Here is a 21,454-nt window from a genome sequence, read left to right as displayed (position 1 = left end):
ACTGATTTTATCAGTGCATTTAGAAGTATTAATTTAAAAAGTACAGGTTTCAAACATGACATTAGAAACATTATTTCTTTCCTCTACCCTGACAACAATGCCAATAGTGAACTTTAACAACTTCAGTTGTTATGTACACTCTTTGTTTTGCCTGGTTTTCTGTTATACATGAACATTATAGTTTATTAAATCAAACACAGGAGAAAGTTTTGTGCTGTGCACATCCTGAAGCTATATATATCGAGGTACTCTTTAATTTGATAATGAATAAAAAGGAGTGAAAGTGAAATAAAACAATTACCAAGGATCACACAATTTGGTAAAGTGGGGAAGCTGGGAATAATCCTAGGTTTTATAGTTTCACATTGTTCTATTCAGCCACTAGATGTATATTCTACGCTTCACCTACACCCACCTTACCGCCAAACAAACCCAATTCCCTCGCCCAACCACCACCCTGGTGGCATCAAAGCGGCCCTCGGCCACGTCACACACCAAGCTTTTTGGACCCTGGGAAATGTTTGTGAGTAACTGTGCTCTAGAACCACCATCATTGACTCCAACTTAGCTTCTTTCTCACTGACTACCATCAAAACTTGTGTATATTTCCACACAAACATTCTCTGTTGCCAGCATTTACCTCAGCCTCTTCTAGAAGTGTGGTAAAGGATATGCGGAGCGAATATGTGAAATTAAGTCTGAAGGAGGGCAGATTTTGTGTTTTGAGGATACATTAGAGCAGGTGCAAAGGATTACTTGTGATCAGAGACCCATTTTATTGGAGACATTCAATTCAGTCAATCTGCAAGGTTGGTCTTTAGTCGGTGCCTTTCCATTACAGAAGATCAGGGGCGGCTCCTCTGCTATGACGACAGGCACCGAGGGGAGTGGTAGGTGCACTGCCTTCACTTAGCACATGGATTTGGCCTTTCTGCGGTGAAGAGGAGAGCAGCAGAAGAGCACAACACAATGTTGGAGGGCAGCAGGTAAGTTCTTTTTCAGTTTTTACATTTGTCTCCCTCATCACCCTTTCCATCCACCCCGATATGCCCGGCCTCTCTTTCCGGATACGATCCACTCAAGTAGAAGATGCTTTGAGTAAGGACGTTGGCTGAGGTGTCACTCAAACTTAGTCGTGCAAAACAGGAAGTCAGCAATAGTTAGGCACCTGTAAATGGTGAGGCTGGGTTTATTTCTGGATAAGCAAGCATAGTCCTGCTTAGTGTCAATAGAGGACGTCTTTGTGTGCAAGTACGAACGCTCTTTAATAAGCAGAAGTAATAAGTAGAAACATTCAGATACTTGAATCTATTTATGGACATCTTTTTCAGGTATTTGTGGGAGGGACTTCCTGGTGTACTATGCGGTCTCAAATGCAGCCTTTTTAAGGAAACCTGAACATTCTCAAAATGAAGACCATGCCATTACAAGGTAAAACCTCAAGAGGCACGGTCTATCTAAATTTCCCACATTTCGCTTTTCTGAGACGAACATGTACTTACTGGTAGCATTTTCTTTAGTCCACAGCGCAGGAATTCATTTCTCAAATGTATCCTGAAGTCAAGATCTTCTGGAGAGGTGACAAGCGCGTTTATAAACTGCATACAGGCCACCTGTAAATAGTAACCACAGTGATGGTTCAACAGTATTTCAGACTGATTGCAACGTTACAACAAAGTGACATGGGCTGGGGGTGGGGGGTACTTTAACAGTAAGCACCGGGCACCGCATATTTCAAGGGGAAATATCATTTGGTAAATGCAAGTTTGGAACACAACTCTAATACCCTTGATATATAAACATTGATCATGTGCATTTTAACCATGACAAAAACATCTTACCCTTCCTCAACCATGAAATCCATTTTTCACTCAATATTTTGGGGCCTATTCACAAAGGCATTTATTTTGGACTCCATAAAGTAGTTCTGTTTTCTAAATACACTTATATGTCATTGTGAATTTGCCCAAAAATGTCAAAATGGGAATATTCAAGGGATGTTCATAACATTTGTACACATGCAAATCAAGGTGCCCTCTTTGAGCTTTTATGAAAATGAGTTGTAAGTTTCGTGTCGATTCACAAGGTCTTGTAAAAGTATGCAGGAGAGTACTAATTTACATATTCAACAATGCATTTGTGAATCGGTTAGGAAGCACTACACAAATCTCACAATACTGTGCAATTTAACAGAATTAAAAGCATGAGCCGATATTTGACAATAATGTGAAATACATCCTACTGCTCTCCAGGTGATCACTTCAATTGAAAAGCGATTTAAAGTGATGAAAACTGTTTTTCCTGTGCTGTGCCCTGTATTTTCTGTGAACTAACCTGAACGTACAGTAAGATTGAAAAGCTTAGTTTTTTAAAATAAGCAATGGCTATTGAACATGAACTTTAATATGCAGGCATTAATGGTCGATGTGTTAAAGCTCACCCTTGGCATCTGATGTAACCTGCAGGGCATGACTTTGAACTCCAACTCCTAGAGGCCATAAGTATGGCATGAAGTGATATGTAAAACAGTTATTAAATAATAATAATAGAATTGAATTGTTACTGGTATGCAACATATGTAGAATTTTGTGACTATGCTAAACCTTGTGACGTTTTAATTCTTGCAACAGCAAGCACTCAAATTAAACGTGCATTGACACTCTAAAATTCTGTAATCACATGGGTAACCTTTGGCTTTTTCATTGAATTTCAAAGGTCTTTTGGAATGCCTAACTATAACTCCACGGCCCACCTCCACAGCCTCAGCAACCTTGGACTCCCCCAGCTTGTCCAAGAACCAACCTGGACCAATCAAAACAGCAGGCCACACCCTCAAGCCTATTTTATCCTCCAACAACAGGATCACCAACACCCATATAACCTTGCTCATATTGTCTCACTACTACATCGTATATTTCAAGATAACTGCCCACCAAGCCACTCCACTAGAAAAACCCAGAGCATCATCAAGACACTGGGGCAAAATATCAGAAGAAAACTGGACCAAGACACTACAGGAACGCCCACCCAACCACACTGGGAACCTTGATGTCGACAGCAAGCGCCTAAATAAATGGCTCACCAACTGCATTGCTACCACCATAAACAAGACCAAAAAAAACAACAAACAATCCAGCTTGTACATCAATGACCTCAAGGGAGTCTAATCACCACTGCAAACAACTTGAGAGAAAATGGAGACTTGACAAAAACACTGCCGCAAGATCCACATACAAAGCCGCCCTCAACCTCTACGACCAGTAACTAAGAGATGCAAAGAAAACAGCCGTGAATCTCAGATTTGAAGCCAGCTCTAATAACAGCAAAGATCTCTTCATCATGATCTAGGGATTCTCCAATCCTGCAGCTCCCAACAACATCATCCCATCCGAAGCACTTTGCAACAATCTCTCAAACTTCTTCAAACAGAAGATTGACAAAATCTACCACACATTCGACCCACAGCACACCAATATGAAATCCCCCAACCAGCTGGCACCAAACAGCAACTAGAAGCCCCCCTCGAATGAAGAAACCACCGCCCTGATGAATACCATCCACTCAGGAGTCCCCTCAGACCCATGTCCCCACTTCATATAAAACCTTGGAAGAACCATCATCCCCCCTACACTCACTGCTATCATCAACACCTCCATAACCACCGCCACCTTCCTGTCTTGCTGGAAAAATGCAGAAGTAAATGTATTATTTAAGAAAACAACAGCGGTCCCCAAGACCCTCAGCAGCTACAACCCATCTTGCTCCTGCCTTTTCCAGCTAAAGTCATGGAGAAAGCCATCAATACCCAACTAGCAGACCACCTAGAACTACATCAACTCCTAGACAGCTTTCAACCAGGCTTTTGCACCAACCACAGCACAGAGACAGCCCTGATTGTGATCACTGATGACTTCGGAAGCATCCTCGACTGAGGAGAAATTGCCGCACTCATCCTCCTCGACCTCTCCGCAGCTTTCAGTATGGTCTTCCACAAGTCGCTCATTAGAAAGCTTCAGAAATTGGGTATCTGTGGACCAGCCCTCAAGTGGATATCCTCTTTCCTAATGGACAATACTCAATGAGTTAGACTTCCCCCCTACACCTCAGAACCCATGAAACTCATCTGTGGAGTTCCTCAAGGATCCTTGCTCAGTCTAGCACTCTTCAACAGCTACAGGACTTCCCTCGCATACATCGTCCGAGCCCACGGTTTCAACATAGTATCCTACGCCGACGACACACAGCTCATCCTCTCCCTGACCGACTTAACCAACACCGCCAAAGCAAACTTCACCAACTGCATGAGCAACGTCTCTGCTGGAATGAAAAACAACTCCCTCCAGCTCAAAACAGAAGAAATCAAAGTCCTAATCTTCGGCAACTACTACTCCCCTAGGACGTCTCTTGATGGCCCTCGGAACTTGCCCCCCCACCCACACCTGCATGCTATGCAAAGAAACGTGCCGACAGAATACTGGGGTTTTCTTCCAGCGAGAGTTTGGCATAGACAGCCCACACTCTCCCAGGCAGAAAACAGAATCTTGCTCCTGCCCGTCTAGAGCAGTAAAACAATGCTGCACCAATCAGGTGGGAGCAGAGAAAAGGTGCCAGCTCCTCTCGTCACTAACTATGGTAATGGCTGGAGAGCTGGATGGCGCTCAGGCACCCCTGGGGCTACCCTGTTGCCCCAAATGAAGGCATGGGTGTGGGTGCTCTGGGTGGGCACTGTGTCACCTACTCAAAATGAAAAGAATTGCCCGCCTCCCGCCACAATGGTGGTTGGGGAGCCAGCTGGGGCTGTGGGGACCTTGAGGCTCCCTCATGAACTTGTGCCTTAAAGTAGCTATAACTAATGCACCGCAATGCACTTCTAATTACTTCCCATGTCACAACACATGACATTTTTGATGACATCATTGATGACATTACTGCATCATCTGAAACTGCGCATGGTGGGGGCGCAAGTTATAGTCTCTTTAGGACACGAGTTATAGTCACTCAAGATAACTATAACTGGTGAATTTAAGTGACTTATTTGTTTAAAATTTCAGCTAACTATAATGTCACTTTAACCTTTGGGTATTTCAGTGAATATGTAGGTATAGTTAGATCAGAGTTTCCACAGGAAATGCAATCTTTGTTTTGCAAATAACTTTGGCATCATTTGACAAATCTGCACATGACTTTCTAAAAAAAAAAAAGTTCATCCACTTTAGGTCCTTCAGCCTGACCCATCTAGAAGGGGCTTAGGAAAAGGGGGGAGCGTTCCCAAATTTTGATTTCCCTTGTTAATTCCCGTAGGAAACTTTCCTCTCCGATACAGAAAAAACAGCTGAACAGAATTACAGCAAATTTGTCAAATGTTAGAAATGTGCTCTGAAGCGGGCTTTTTATGATTTGATGTAAATTAGGGGCGGGCGATAAATTCGGTTCTGCTGGTGGAGTTGGCGAAGTTTTGTACACATATAACACAGAGTTCTGTCAAATTCTCCAAACATCGTGTGGTGGCAGTTTATCTCACGAGTGGCTTGCTAATCATAAGTTTGCAACACAAAGTGAGAATTGGCAATCCCTATCATGATTTTCAGTCACTAGTAGGCGCCCGGCGAGATTTTTTCTCAGTGCAGGCGGTCGTGGGCAGTTGAGTCCATTCACAGTGAGAAAGCTGCAACTAGAGTAGAAAGTCTACTTGAGCGGTAGTAAAGAAGTAACACCATGGCAGGCCATGTGGTGCCTGTCGCACTGATTTTGCAGCACGGAACAAGCTCTCTGTCCTAAAAATCAGCAAGAGCAGAGCAACGTGCTGATTTCTGCCTGTTCACGGTACTCTGTAGAATCTCGCAGAGTTTTCATGAAACTCAGTAAAGTTCTGCACAGTGAAACACCACAAGTTCCGCTCACCTCTAGTGTGCATCTATTCACCCATTTTTGAGGAAATTGCACTTAAAGAAGTGCTTGGGTTTGGCTTAAAGGGGTTAAAAAGGTAGGTATATCTGGATGGTTGGTACTGAAGGAGTCCCACGGTACCAAATGTAAAAAAAATAAGGCCTCCAAGCTAGCTTTTTCTCCTTTCCTCCATTGCTGTACCAGCTCTCAGTTTTGAGAAACCTGATTGGCTAGCCGCAACTGAGAAGAATATATTGTGGCTGTCAATACAGGACTTGTTGACTCGGTCTCCATATTCTGAAAATATTTTTCAGAAGTACTGTGGTACCTGAAAAATATATATTTTCTAAAAAATGTTGGTTGGGTTTCCAAGGCCTTGAACCACGGTTGGGAGTAGGGCCTGGCCGGGCCCTGTTTTCAACCCCAGCTGAGCATGGCTGAACACCTTGTGCAGCAGGGATTTTCCACTAGTTCGGTGCCTGCAAAAAGTTGGGTGCAGGACCTGGACAATGGCCAGGCCCTGTAGACAACCCCTCGCTGTCCATAGACAAAGGCCACGCACAGTGAAGGATTTGGAAGAATATGATCAAGCATTATGGGACCAGTTCCTAGGTATCACCCCTCATCAGCCAAGCTAGCTTGAATCCAGTGGTGCAGTGAGCACAGGATCCTCGCTTGGGCATAATCTTCCCACTAAAGGTGACAAAAGCAAAAAGAACAGATAATGGACAGAATGCTGAACAATGCAAACATCCACGTCCAGTCAACAGATCTGGTTTAATCCATCACTTTTTGCATTTGTCACCATAGTCATATAAAGCATAGAGTTATTGAGTTTACACATGTGGGTCCATAGCATGGAAACAGCGTAAGCCCTGGATGCAAGTGTGATCGTACATGTAAAAAGTTATATGGTGCACCGTTTACAAATCACCTAAGTTTGAGGTGCAAGTAATACTCAATGTTAAATAAGGTAAAGGTTGAGTGGATCTGGGTTGCAGAGATATGTTTCAAAGTAGGTTGTGGATTAAAGCCAAAGGCTGTTCCAAAACAACTGTTAGAGAGTTCACACATTCTCTTAAAAACAGATTATTCTCCAGTGGATATCTGTGCATGTGTTCTTGTTAAAAGGTTTGAGGCAGTGCAAATTCATTAATAATCCAGAATGTAGGGGCGTCCCACTTGTAAGTGGATTATTTCACAATGGTGTGGTAAGAATGTCTCTATGGTTAAATGCAACGTGCCCATCTCAGGAACGTGTGCAGTGTAGTTTACTAAACTACGGAATGTTGTCCACAGGGCCTGACCTAAAACTGTGGATCATGAGAAGTCCTTAAGAGAGAAATACCATTAAGGTGAATACAAAATTGTCCACTGGTGTAGCTTGTTGCATTACTACAAGTCAACAAACCCTCTGGGATGGGTTCAAAATGATTGTATGATGTCATCAGTGATGATATCAATGATGTAATTTGTCATGTCCTGAGGGATGAAATGTATGTAATCCTCAGTAAACTATAACTGTTAAATTTCAGTCTTTTGGGGTTTTCTATCTTGTTGCAAAACCCAACCATAACATCACTTTAACCTTAGTTTTTTCAGTGAACTGATTGGATTTTGGTAATGTTATCTAAGCCCTTATTACCATATCTAATTATAATACCACTTTAATATTTGTTTTGTTTTCCAGTGAATTACTGGGCTTTTTTGACCTTTTTCAGCCAGTACTCTCCCATTGCACACAGCCTTTGGCCATGCACAGCGGCAGGATTGGTTGCAGGTCCTGGCCTCGGGCCAGCCCATGTGCCCAACCCAGCTGTGGGCGGCCAACCGCCCTGTTCAGCCTCTCCTCTATTCAGCACCTGGTAGCACAAAGGGCATGTAACCTACTGATCATTATTTTTTGGTCTGCTGAAAGTTCGAAAAACTGCCACACCACGAATTCTTTCTCAGGCATCGGTTGCGGCGATGCTATAGAACTGGATTGAATGTCAATATTGTTGTTCTCTTCTGATGTTGCACCTGTAACAGGTGTGGTGGATGATGTGCTTAGTGTTTCCTGGTGTCTGCTTTTTTCCTGAAGCCCATGATGGACTCGGATTGCAAGGTATGGGCTTGTTTTTTTAGTAGGGTTTTTTTGAGTGGCCAATAACATTTTCTTCTTTCATTTAATTTTTGTACTTCCCATACATACCATGGTACTCTCACGAGATGTATAGAGCTAAAAAGAGAGTACCAAGGGAATCCTGCATGGGTCTTACTTTCTACTCCACCAAAGTGGGGCCGTGGGGGCCAGAACATAGAAAATAAAGGGTGTACTATGAAGAGGTCATTTTATTTAAATTTTGAGAGTAGATGTTGTCTTACAGGTGCAAATAAGCAAGTTGTTGTGTTACTGCTGTGCATAGAAATGGTACCTCGTTACCTGCAACTCACAGTACATTTGTTGTGGATTGTTTGCCATCACTTTATTTATATGAAAGTAGTTTCAGCCTCATTACATTTATTACAGAACTGCACTTGGGAGAATTCACATCTATTGCATTCTGCTGAATTTTTCTGGGACTTTCCCATGTTTTGGTGGGATTATGGGTACTCCGAATTCATTAGGAGTAGACCAATGAGAACATCAGGAAGAACAAGCAGAGTGTGTGAGTTCTTCTCTGTCCCAGCAATAGAGAAGAAAGTATCTTGGAAAAATGTGACTGAGAACATATAAGAGAGAATCTGGCTGTGCAACTGGCACACATATTCATTTGGCACCTCTGGAATGCTCAGTCATCTTAGAGCATGGCATCCCAACCAGTGAAAATGGTAAAACGGAGTTGCAATGAAGAAGAGGACCTTCCACAACTTTCTTGGCACTCAAGAGTCTCCAAGCAGGACATATTGTACCAGTGGATGTTCTTGGTGCACAACAGAAAGACCTAAACATATCCTATGTAAGGATTGGACTGTTATGCATGGACTGTGGAAAACTACTTTCTGTGTGTGCTGCAGTCGATAACAAGCAGGTTTCTGATCATGAAGCCATTTACAAAAAATATTATTCCACCCATGTTGTGATACCCTCTTTTTTTCTTATTTTTTAGTTAATCCTCCCTCCCCAAAAAAAGAAAATAATAGAAAAAATGTAAAACTACAAAGTTCTTAGAACCCCCATTCTTGGTTAAAAGATAGAAAAAAATATGTTGCCTTGTCTATCAGTTAATGTTAATATAGGCTCACAGCGTCATCTAGCAGACTATATTCACCATTAAAGACCCACTCTAGTGTTAACAGGCTGAAGCTAAAGGCAACGGTCTGTAACAAGGGAATAGGACTGTAATGGTCAGCACAGCACGCTATAAGGGCATTAGAACATTCTGCATAATAAGGAAAGAATGTCCAAATTTAAGGGGAAAAAACAGCTTTCTTGAGAAATGCTTTCGAGGCCTATTCAGTTACTATCATACACATACAGAGTAAGAGTTAAGAAACTGGGCACCATTTTGCCCCTTCCTACTTGATCAATAAAAAAGTGTTTCCATTAATTGGTAGACCCAAGGGAGACAAGTGGTGAGCAGAATTCCCTTCTTCAACTTCTGCCTACAGCCGTGCAGTGCGTCAGCGGCTACCAAGCAGCGGCATATTCTGTGGCCAGGCTCTCCACGTAACCCCCATGGAGCAGCCCACACTCTGAGGCAGCTAACCCCCCCAGGCAGGCAGCCAACTCCTTACTGTGCACAGCTTTCAGATGTGTGCAGCGGGAGTTGTCCACAGGACCTAACCTCTGGCCTCTCCATGCACCCAAACTTTCACTGGCAGCCAACCCCCTGCAGACAGCCAATGTCTGCTGCACACAACCATCAGTTATACACAGCGGGGGTTTGGACGCACGGCCTGGCCTCCAGACAGTTGCTGCAACCAACTCCCTATGGGACGTCAACTCCTTTGGCCATGTGCTGCCGTGGGTTGGCCACAGGGCCCGACAACCACCCCATGGGCAGCCAATTCCCCGATGTGCATGGCCTTTGTCTGAGTGCAGTGGAGGTTGACTGCAATTGACCCTCTGCGGGGAGCCAACCCCCTCCCCCCGACTTTCCCCCCGCCCACGGGTGGCCAATGTCCAAAAGTCATGCACTGCAGGCCTCTGCCCGATCCCCCCATGGGCAGCCAACCACCCTGCAGGCAGCCAACCCTCTTGTTGTGCATGGCCGTCGACCAGAGGACAGGCCCTGCAGCTAACCCCACCATGGATTACCAGCACTGCACATGGCCATTGGATGTTCACAGCAGTGGGATGGCTGTATGTGCCAAAGCCTGCCCCCCTGGCTTGGCAGTTTGGGCTGGACTGTTCCCATGAGGCACAGGGTCAAGACTGATTGCATATGGCCAGGTCTAAACTGGGGTGCATGGAGAGCAAAAGAATGATGGATTTAACCCAGATCTCTTGACTGGGGGTGAATGTTTTGATTTGTTCTGCATCCCGTCCATCAATTGTGTGTCTTTTGCTTTCTCGCCCACATGCAGGCAATCGTCCGAGAAGTCAGGGTCTCCCTTACCTCACCATTATTTTTTTGTGTGATTTCAAGACACAGGGACTCACAAAGTACTGTAATGAAAGCTGCAACGTTTTCTCTGAGTGGTGGCCAGCCAATCAGACTGCTCAGTACAACAGGAGAAAAAGCTCACTAAACTTCACCAAGTGTACTAAAGAATAACTGGCATAGTTCAGAGTTTTTTTTTTTTTTTTTTAATGCTAGCTTGTCTTTCATTCCAACACCTAAGTATAACATCACTTTAACTGTTATTTTATTTCAGGGAATTTCTCTTTTTTAACATAAGTTAATTTTGTACCACCTAACTAAATTGTCACTTTAACCTTTGATTTTTTTCAGTAAATATATTTATATATTAGTCTATCAAAATGTTACTATTTTAAAATTAGGGAGCTGTTAAGGGGCTGAAAATGCGGGTAGGCTGAGTAAATAGATATGGGCAGGTGATGATGTACTTATGGCGATATCTCTCTCTTTCACTAATTTTAGCCCATTTAGAAATACAATATGCCACATTTGATCCCACTGGGTTCATGACCACATAAACATGTCAATGTACTTTAGCCTGCTCCTCACGAAGCAATAACAATTAAAAACACAGATTTTATTGCCACATGGCTAAGGAAAACAGTGTTAACATATAGAAACTTAGCTCGTATTTTAGCTTTTGGAGCACTTTCCATAAACTATATGAGGAAATCATGAGAGATAACCGTTTTCCCTCAAAAATGGTTCATCAGTTCCCAGCAGAGGATCAGCATGTTTCACAAGGTAAAATCACCTAAGAAGTCATCAGGATTCCCAAAATGGGTTGAACAACAACAAATGGTTTAAACTAATATACATTAACTCTATCACATTTCATATGTGTTTTTTTTGGTGATACTGAAAGACGGGCTTTTACTACAATGTATTTCAACCATGACCCAGAGTTCCATAATGGCTGAAACAACATGATCTCCATTTTGTAGCCAGCCAATCAATGATGGTTCCCCTTGGCACCCTCCCCCTCACCCCATGCCCCTGGGTGTCAAGATGTGCTCATCCCGCTACCTTCTATATTTTTCTTAAAATCCATTTTCAGGATGCAGCTACCATGTCCCTCAGTCCTGTAATGGCTGCCACAACAAGTTGTTCATGTTGTGACCAGCTAATCATTGTTTACAGGTTCCCTCCAAATTAACAATTGAGAGCATATCCTGAGTATATCTCAACAACAACGATCCAGATATTCCTACGTTTTTAAACCCTTCATGCCCAACACAAGCCTCCCCCCCCCCCCACACCTTTTGAATGTTAATTTCTGGTGAACATCTGAAAGAATTTACACTACATCACAAATAGTACTTTCTGAGCAAAGTTCTAGCTTGTTGTGGAATTTGGTGTAATTGTGTTCAGCCATTGTATTTTACCACAAAGTTAACTATAGAAATAAACATTGGAAATCACACTTTTAGGACCCCCACTTTTTCTTAGCCCCCACTTGACAGGTCAGTGCAAAGTTTCAAAGAAGGAAGCAAGGTTGATCAACGTTTTGGAAAGTTTCACAGGGATTCATTAAATGGCAGCAAAGTTATAAGGGAAACAAACACTTTTTCCTAGGGAAACTCTGACCTAATTACACTTATCCTATGGTCCAATACTGCTTTAAGGCGTTCCAGTAACATCATAAGTCATGAAGCTAAAGACATATTATGGAGCTTACCCATAATAGAATTTCATAACACATGTTTATTTTGCTGATACGAATGTTTCTCAAACAGCGAAATGTTTACTGAAAAGAGTAAGTAAAATATTGAATAAAACTGTTTGATAGGCTGTAGAAAAAAGAAAAGTATTTGAGTATGTAGTAAAGAACACAGAGTGTCAGTTAACAAAAGGTTTTCTTTCCTTAAAACACATTCGAGCTATAATAATCAGAGACTGTAAAAGTTGGTACCAGCAAGGCAGAGTTAACAATGGACACTGATTGCAAAGAGAATATTCAGCTTTTGTGAATAGACTGTTGATTAAACAGTAGGCAGTGGTTATGTTGAGAGATTATTGAAGCTCCTGCCAGCAAGGTAGACGTAATAAAGGACCTTGATTGCATTTAGAAAGTTCTGGTTTTGCTTGGCTTTCACAACTAGACTCCTAATTAAACAACAAACAACTGTTAAGCTTGGAGATGTTTGAAGTTTCTCATGCAATGTTCACCCTGACAATGTCACACATTACTAGTTATATATTTCTTTATATGATGTGTTTATATTTTGCTTCAAAAGGCTGTGACTTCTTCAAAGTGCCATGGCAATGATCATTGATTAGAATTAGAATGTTTACATTTACGTTCTGTTAATATATTGTTGATTAAGCAATGGACAATGGTGAGGGTCAGAGGATTTATCTGATTCTGTGGTTGTAACGTTTACCTCATAATTATGGATCCACTATATTTGCTAAATAATTTGCAGATTTTTCCCAAAAATTTGTCTTGAGCTCAAATTTTGTACCACTAAATTTGCATTTTTTTGCTGCATAATATGGATAACCTTGTTGCATACTTTTAATAAGCTTTCTGTGTAATCATAATAGGTCCTAACCAAGGTAAAGCTATGTGGAGTGATTTGGGAGCCAATCATTATAAGGATGTGGAACGTAATGCACAGGGAGATGTGACTTATTTCCCATATTTCACAGTTCCCTCTGAAAGATGGAATTTAATACTACTGCACTTTGTACAATATAAGCACCCAAACATAATAATATATAGATCTCCATTCCTGTGATTATATGGAATGCCTGGTGTTCTATGTCAATCTATAACTTACTATCAATTCCTGTATAGATGCTTTTCTCTCTACAAATATCTAGGCAGCAGCGCCTCCCCCCCCCCCGCCAGCAAAAAATAAAACCATAATAAAACATTTGTATTATGGATTTATTTTTCTTCTGAGGGCCGAGTCCATCACGGAGGGGGAGTGGTGAGCACTGCTATCAGTGCACATGTCGGTTTGTCCAGCTGTTTTAGAATGGCCAAACCGACATGCGCACTGAGCGGTCTTCAAGCTGAGCTGTGTTGCAGGGTTGGAGGCAGCGGGCACAGCCTCCTAGTCTCTCTGGGAGCGCAAATCGAGGGTGCTCAGGCCAATCCTGACACTTCTCTCATGCTGTCAGGAGCATGAGAGCAGCGTCTGCATTGACTGCAGCGGAGTCTGGGAGCTTGTGCCTGCAGTGGACTGGAGCCGGAGAGAAACAGAAGAGCGGCGATGCGGCAGGTAAGGTATTTGTTTTTGTGTTTTGTTGTATGTTATGTTGCCCCCCCATCCCCACCGCCTTACTACTTTAGTTTGACACCGGCCGCTACTGTATCTAGGTCTGCCTGTCTACTGCTATTAGCTGCCTTTTAGAGTTCTAAAGCGGTCTATGTACCTTCTTATCTGCTTCTCTGTCACTGATGCAACCATCCAGTACCTTACTATCAGTCGAGATATCACCCTAACACTTATCGAGCAAATACAGTTCCTCTTAACTTGTCAACAAAAGAAAATGGATGCCATCGGAGAGTGAGCATGCACTGCGCCTGCGCTGGCGTACAGCCGCAGCTCCAGAGCCTCGGTGTTTCTCTCATGCATTGCTTGGGATTCAAGTTTATGTCAGCAGATTCGATGTTTGAAATGCTCCCCTCTTTTCGTGATAATATTCACAACCGGCTGAACGTTGTTTTATGGACTGTTCTCCACAATACACTAACCTGCGGAAATGCAGATTTCTGCAGCACTGCCGCAGTCTGAAAGGAGGCGGCTACAGACAGAAGCCCGCATCCGACCAGCATTGTGTCTGCTCGAATGATCCCTGTTATGTTACAAAGATGACATGAGCGAACAAGCCAAAGCACATGTCCAATCCGAAATTAATAAAGAGAAACGGTGCCATCTGCTCCGATTGTTTTTGCCAGAAGAAATTCTGGCTTAATGGTTTGTGAGAATACTGTAGATTACGAGTAAAGAAAGCATTTTTATCAGAGGCAAGCTAATGGATACGGCCGATTTACATCTACTTAAACGAAGGTGTATGGATCAAGGAGGCGATAAAACAGAGGAGACCTTTACAATGAACTTTAAACAAAGGACATGAATCCGGCTGTCAGGATAGGGTTATGACCTCTAAAGCAGTTACATGGATACTTGACAGGAACAGAAAACCTGCCTGGCACAAAATTAGCATCAGTGATGTGAGTGGAAATGCAAAATACTGCAGAGAAGCCTGGAACACACAGAAAGAGAGAGAGACGGGAAGATGATGGCAATCTTCAGATTTCAAATTAAATTCATGATTAGTGGCAGGTTTGCTAATTCCTAATGATTTGGTTTTTTACCTGCCACATAGTAATTGGCATCTAGACAAAAAGTGTCAAGACAAATCAGCATTACGATACAATATATAACAGATCCGGGCTCATGTCTGATTATGATAAGAAACCTATTGGAAATACAGATCATAAAGCTAACCAAATATACATGAGCGCTATAAAAGGTGAGATGCACTAAGTAGTTCAAACAAATGGAAATTTTATGTAGCAATAGGCTGTTTTGAGGATGCTGGTTCATGAAATTAGGCGGGCTGCAGCATAATGGAACATGCCCTCCTTTATGCTGTGCCTGCCATGGCCAATTCGATTTGGCAAGGCTTGTTGGGAGAAGTCTGGCTTGCCTTTAGAGACCAATTACAGGAGCAGGGAGCCTTGTTATCAGTTCCAAACTGACCACGTTCATTTCCAGTAGCTAAACTATGCACATGGTGCTAAAGAATCAGCACTTCTTTTTAATGATTACATATTCCAAAGTTATGGAAGCTAAATATATGTATAGTTGTGCAATGTGATAAACAGGTAGATGTATAGGCAGGCAGTCAGACTATCATGCAAGCTGTCAGACTAGGTGGATTGAAGGCTCCTAGGGTTAGGGATTTCAGGACGACGATGGTGAGGATCATGTACATGTAAGACAAGCCACTTTGAACTGAACATATTCATTCATGGCAAGTTCTCTCAATACCCCTTAAATGCTAAACAGTCCAATGGCTGTTTAGGATACAGCGTTTCTCTCACATATAAGTCGAATTGGATATTATCCATCTCTTGCCATAGGTTCTTATTTGAACTTATTGGTTTTACGTTATCCTATTGCATTGGTTAACATGCCATTTATACCTGGACATATCATTTTGGACTTAGTTGAATATTGGACATCAATATAACGTCACTTCATTTCTTTGTGGATCATTAAGATATATAACAAATAGAATACATTGGGTAATAATAGCCTTGTGCGTGTAACGGCACGTGTTGCCATTGGAGAACAACAGACTCATGGGCATCCGCAGAAATGTTTCCAGGGGGGGGCAAATTTTTAACTTCATCACCATCCTCCGACATGATTGAGCACAAGTATTAAATACATTTTTAAGTCCGTCGCCTGCCCCGTCCCCTTAGCCGACTCATCTCCCCGGTACCGAGCATTGGGTTTACCCAGCCCTAGTCCTGATCTCTTTCCCTTCTTGAGACTCCTATGGACTGTTAGGGTCCCCCCTCCAGGGGAGCACATGCTGCTATTTCCGATTGTGGATTGCCTTGTGGGTTTGTTTTTCTGGCTGTTCTTTAAGTTTAAAATGAAACCGTATAGTGGGGTCCGGATGGTGTGGCTCTCAACGCTGCTAACTCCTGTGCATGCTCCTCCGCCGCAACACGTGCTTTACAATGTGTATCATATGCTCCTTTTGTTTGCTAGCGGCCGGCCGGAAGGTTGTAGGCCCATCTTTGTATATTTTTTGAGTTTTGTAATAAACGGTTTCAAAAACAACAAAAAAAAAAAAAATTTTTAAGAAATCTAATAAGACAAAGAGCTTAAATAAACAAAGAAACCGATAGGGGGAATAGAAAAATCTTGTGAGGTGCCACAGCAGACGACCTGGCAACTACAATGAAACAGAGGGAAAAACTAAAAATGGCCGGAAAAAACAAAAAAATTCTAAATCAGGTTGATGTGGTTCTAGAGAGATCCACACCAGCAAACCTTTCAATGATGGTACAGTGCACGATTGTGTCAAATTCAAGAGCTAGTAGGATCAGCCTCGCTAAGCCACATCGTATCAAACAATATTAATGAAGCACCTCATTAAGTACCAAAGCCATGACTGATTCCATCTATCTACTTGGACAGAAACTCACAGAGGAGTGTACACAGCATTGAATTCTTCAAGATGGTCGGGAAGTTGTTCAGACATTATTTGCTTTGCCTTTTTTCCAAAGTGGGTAACAGCACCATGAGATCAGAGTTATAAACATTTGGAACATCCAAACCATCTTTTGAAGGCAGAGGGCTAACAACACTGGCTTTCCAAACTTTGGGGACAAGTCCAGCTGTGAACAATGCATTGATAATATTGGCAATTTCCTAGACACTGGCAGTAGATGTTCCTTGTAATATTCTCACACAGCACAATTCATTGGGAAAGCCAGGTTTCAACATGGACAGAAAAATGCCTACCTCCTCTTTAGAGTCTGTGGAAAAGCAAGAGAGGGAGATTTCAGTGCAGAAGTAAAGGTCAGGTGCAGAAAAACTGAAACAAGGAAGCAGTGGACTGATAAATGGTTGGTTTTAGGTGTACTCTGCAAGTCATTGAACATGGAAGTGGCAGGGCTACATATCCTCCAATGCACACCTCTTTAAAACAGAGGCAGAGACCAAAAGGCAAACAATAAGGATGGACAGAATGGAGTTCATGGGTTTGGTGAGATGAAGTTCTGAGAGACTTGAGAGTTACATTCAGCTAGGAGTAGGGGGGCAAGAAAATGGAGGATGAGCTTAGCCCTATTTTACGTTATTCAGGGGCCTTGCCCATTCTAGGGAAGAAATCGTGTTTTGAGGTCACTTAATAACAAGCATTGGCATAGCCAACAGGTCTCGCCTTTTGGACCTTAAAAGTATTTAGTTATGCAGCAGAATATCCTTGGAGCAACAACATCAACTGTTGCATGGCTAAACACTTATAAGGTCGTTAAGGCGAGCCCTATTGGCTATGCCAAAGCTTGTTGTTCTTGGAAGTAGACAACTTGTCATGCCCACATGATCGACCCGTTCACACAGTCAGGGGTATGGTACGGAATGCGATTTTGGTGCACGGGATGAAAGTTCCCTATTATGGGCGCCTCCTGAGAGGTATACAGGCTTGAGATTGGTTGGTAGCTCTTCCTTGACTGCACCTTTCTGCAATGGATATTCTAGTGAATTACTTTAACTGGGTCTACAGGGTTTCCAGAGGGGACACTTTTGCACAACATACAGCAGTTTGTAACATCTTGCACTAGGCATTTAGACACAGAAGTCATATGCTCTCCTATTCAAGATTTTTATATACCCAGATCAATTGAGTGGCCTGTATGTCATTTGAAAGGAACCTGTTCACTGCCATGAAATGTATCTGAGGGGACCTGGAAAATCGATGGAGGGCAATTAAAAGTAACTTTCCACCCATAAGTTGCGATAGTCTGGGAGGCTTCATTCCTTCTTCATGGGTCTTCATGGGTCACCATGGCCTGTTAGTCTGAAGGGCTCTTCTATGTATCGCTGTGTCCCTGCGTACCCTTGTGGCGTCCGTCTTCACCGGCCTGCTGCTATGGATCACTACTGGCTTCCCCCTGGTAGACAAGGTTGAGGTTAATTGGTGGCTTCCATCCTTTACTTATTTCGTTCTGCAGTGGGGAAGTTGTCAGAGCCTGTTTCCCTTGCCAAAATGTTTTGTTATATTACATTATGTTATTAAAACCTTTATAGATCGCACTATTATCTGGAGGCCTGCTGGCAGTAAGGGGACCCTTGTTTTACGAAGTTATCAGATAAATTATCCAAAGATTTGTCCGAAAAGCAGAGTTAAAATGAGTCTTAAGAGCAAGTGTGAAAGAATAGATGTGAGATGAAGAGGGAGACCTTGTAGAAACCTCAGAACCAAGGTCGACGAATGGAATTAATTTATACATGGGCTAGACCGTGTTTCATTTGAGCCAGTGGGTGAGGGGGTGCGCACTGGCACTCATTTTTGGGGACCAGTACTTATATTTCTTTGTCAGACTTTTATCCAAAGCAAGAGAGTGGAAAACACACAAGGAGCAAAGGAGGAAGAAAAAGGCCGGAAAAAGTGACGAAGGTTCAAAGAAAGAACATGCAAGAGTGAAAGAACGGGACAGGAGTTTGTGGAACAAGGAAACAGGTGGCGGAATCAAGACTATGCAGCCATGGCTTTCAGCGTGCTGACATACAGCAGCTCCTTCTGAGCAAAACTGAGAGCCCCGGGGCTTCTACTTACAAATTAAGCACCGGTCCTAGAGGAGTGTAGGTTCTTACATATTGAGAAACAAACGTGGGAACAGTCAGTGAGCTGGAACTGTGGATGCAGGAATTGATGAACCAATCCCATAAAACTTGAAAGGTTTTAGTAGGAAAATTAACAATAGAACCCCTTCATATGTTTTTCGTTTGTCATCATTTAGTATGTTTTCTGACACAAACTGTTAAATATCAGGCAACCGTTTCTGGCAAACTGCTGTAATTATTTTAACATGATGACCTCTGTTTTAGTTTCCTTTCTGTGACTGCGAAGTGAGGAAATGTTCTAATTTGAACCGAATCTCCCCGCGTAGAGGTGTATGAAAGGGGAACATTATATCCAGTTCAGAGATTAATTTGTAAGAAAAGAAAAAAAGTCCCCATCCCCAAACGTTTGTTAGTGGCCAGTCGGCCACTGCCACCACTTGCGTGGGCTGTTGGTTCATAAGCACCTTCAGATATTGTAACTGTAGCTCTACTTTGGTTGTGGCTGACGATCATGGTGTTGTTTCTCTCTTCAAATATTTAATGTTGTCAATCATAGGAGTTCATCTGTTTTCTGAGTCGGAAGGGAACACCTAGATTTATTTCTTTTTGCCTGCTCCCCACAGCAGCAAAAATGGTTGCATTCTGTGTCTGTGAGCTTCGAACAGAACCAAAAAATTAAATCGGTAATCGTCCATTGTGTGGCCAGAGACGTGCCATCAGGCTTTGGTGTGTGAATGATGCCTTTAGAATTGCCATGACCTGTGGCGTAAGGACGAGTAATGACCAGATCCGTCCAACGTTGCCTGGCACATTCATGTACCATAAGTATTGCTGCTCCTAGGGAAAATCAGACACAGGCTCTGCTGCACTGAACGAAGAAACCCAAGTAAAATCTCTCCCCTGTTCAAATAAAATAAGAGGAAATGCAAGCTTGTCTCTCTGCTTGAAGTTCCTCCTGCCTGCATTTGGTTTGATTAGACGCCTCCTTACTATAATGAGGCCCTTGAGAGGTTAAGAAACTAATTTGCATCTTTCACTTTTGGGTAAGGGGGCCCAACCCGGGCAGGGTTCCAGAATCCACCCCCAGACGACAAAAGATGATAGAGTAAACAAAACAGAATTGTAAAAAATAAATAATAATAACCACCTCTCTCTCCATTTTCTGCTCTTCTCCCTTTCCCTTCTTTGGAAGTGAGCAGCGCCCATCGTGATGTGAGGTTGCTCTGTTTTTTAGGTCGAGGACGTCCGGTCTGCCGAAAGGCAGAACCGGAAGTCGGAGATTTAATGACTTGGAGAAGAGGGGCTTGAACCCGCCCCTCTTCTCCCCTGTTCTCCATTGGCTGGCCTCTTGAATGCTGGCCAGCCATTGGAGAAGAGGTCAGTCATTCAGATTAGGCCCCGTCCTTTTCGGATCGGGGGGCGTGTTTTTTGCAAGAAGTCTCAAGGAGGAGACAACAGCAAAACACGCCCCCGAATCCAAAAACGACGCTGCCTTTCGCTCTGGAGATATAGGACATGGCAGAAAGATATGCGGCCGCTGACAGGGCTGGACGGGTCGCTGGGAGGCTTTCTACTTCATCAGCAATTTTAAACGTCAGATTTGTGTGTGCCACTCAACCATTAAATTCGATCATTTATGTAGCAAAGAAAATAAAAGTAATTGTCGCTTGCAGATTTTAACTCTCAATGTCTTCAGTCTCTCACATCAACATTTGTGCACGCTCTCTCGGCTCGCGGGTCATCGTTACACAATTCAAGCTGTTTTACCGAGCGCCAGGCACGTTTTACGAAAACCACCCCCTCCCTCCCTCACATTTATTTTATAGAACTCTGGTTTCTCTGCCACAATGAACCGTGCTTGGACTATGGTCTCCGCTCTGGCAAACAGTACTTCGACCTCCTTAACTTCCTTTTATGTTGTGGTGCTACAACTCGGCGTCTTGCCTCATTTCCGGTTCTAGTTTTGCGTCGAAATGAATTTTGATGGCAAAATGTGGCATGGAACATTCACCACTCCAACTCGACAGATTAAGAAATATATCCCAAATTATATATAACAGTCGGTAGACGCATGCCTCTACAGTGTTCTCTTATATTTTGAAACCAGAATTGGTCAAGTTCGTATCCTTTCAAAGTTCCCTTTTCAAACAATCATTATCAACGCCAAGTCTGGCCCTGGCACGGTAGTGCGATTTTTGTTTAGTATTAATAAAATTTGACACTTCAGACAGCAGTTTCAGCAGAGAGGACAAAGATGGAATGGGCATGGAATCCAAATAGTAATCATGCATATTAGTCTGGGCCACTGGCATTTTGCGATGCTGCGGCGTTTTCCTCATAATTATGGATTTGCCAAACTTCCCAAATAATGCTCGCATAATAAATCTCGCTTTTGAGAGTGATTAAGCTATTGACATTGTAAATAACAATGCCGTTTCTTTAAATGTTTTAAAAACATAAACAAAAATAATGTCACGAGCAATGCCAATAGCTCTAACTTTAACAATGCCGAGACCGTTGCATTGTAAATGCTTGTTTGTTGTGAGCCCTGCAGGATGCTCTGCGTTTCATTCATGCAGGGGCAGGGCTCACTTCACACCTCACACCAGTTCAAGTGTCTGCCTAACGCTGTTCTCATGCAGATGCAGCGATTAAGCTCAGAGAATGAGATGCAGG

The 21,454-nt window shown here is 42.8% G+C and overlaps 1 protein-coding gene across 4 annotated transcripts in view; it reads right to left on the bottom strand.

Moving 5' to 3' along the window:
* DIAPH2 (diaphanous related formin 2) overlaps positions 1 to 21,454 on the bottom strand; it is a 3,515,124-nt gene that overhangs the window by 2,521,918 nt on the left and 971,752 nt on the right. For all 4 annotated transcript variants that reach the window (XM_085607750.1, XM_085607751.1, XM_085607752.1 and 1 more), the window contains one exon: positions 1,503 to 1,613. In XM_085607750.1, coding sequence (XP_085463876.1) covers positions 1,503 to 1,613 — 111 coding nt within the window. The remainder of the gene's footprint in view (positions 1 to 1,502; positions 1,614 to 21,454) is intronic.

The sequence above is a fragment of the Triturus cristatus genome, chromosome 5_2 (genome assembly GCF_964204655.1).
Source record: "Triturus cristatus chromosome 5_2, aTriCri1.1, whole genome shotgun sequence".
Taxonomy (NCBI): domain Eukaryota; kingdom Metazoa; phylum Chordata; class Amphibia; order Caudata; family Salamandridae; genus Triturus; species Triturus cristatus.
The sequence above is the reverse complement of the archived record's forward strand: the minus strand, read 5'-3'. Positions and strand labels throughout refer to the sequence as shown.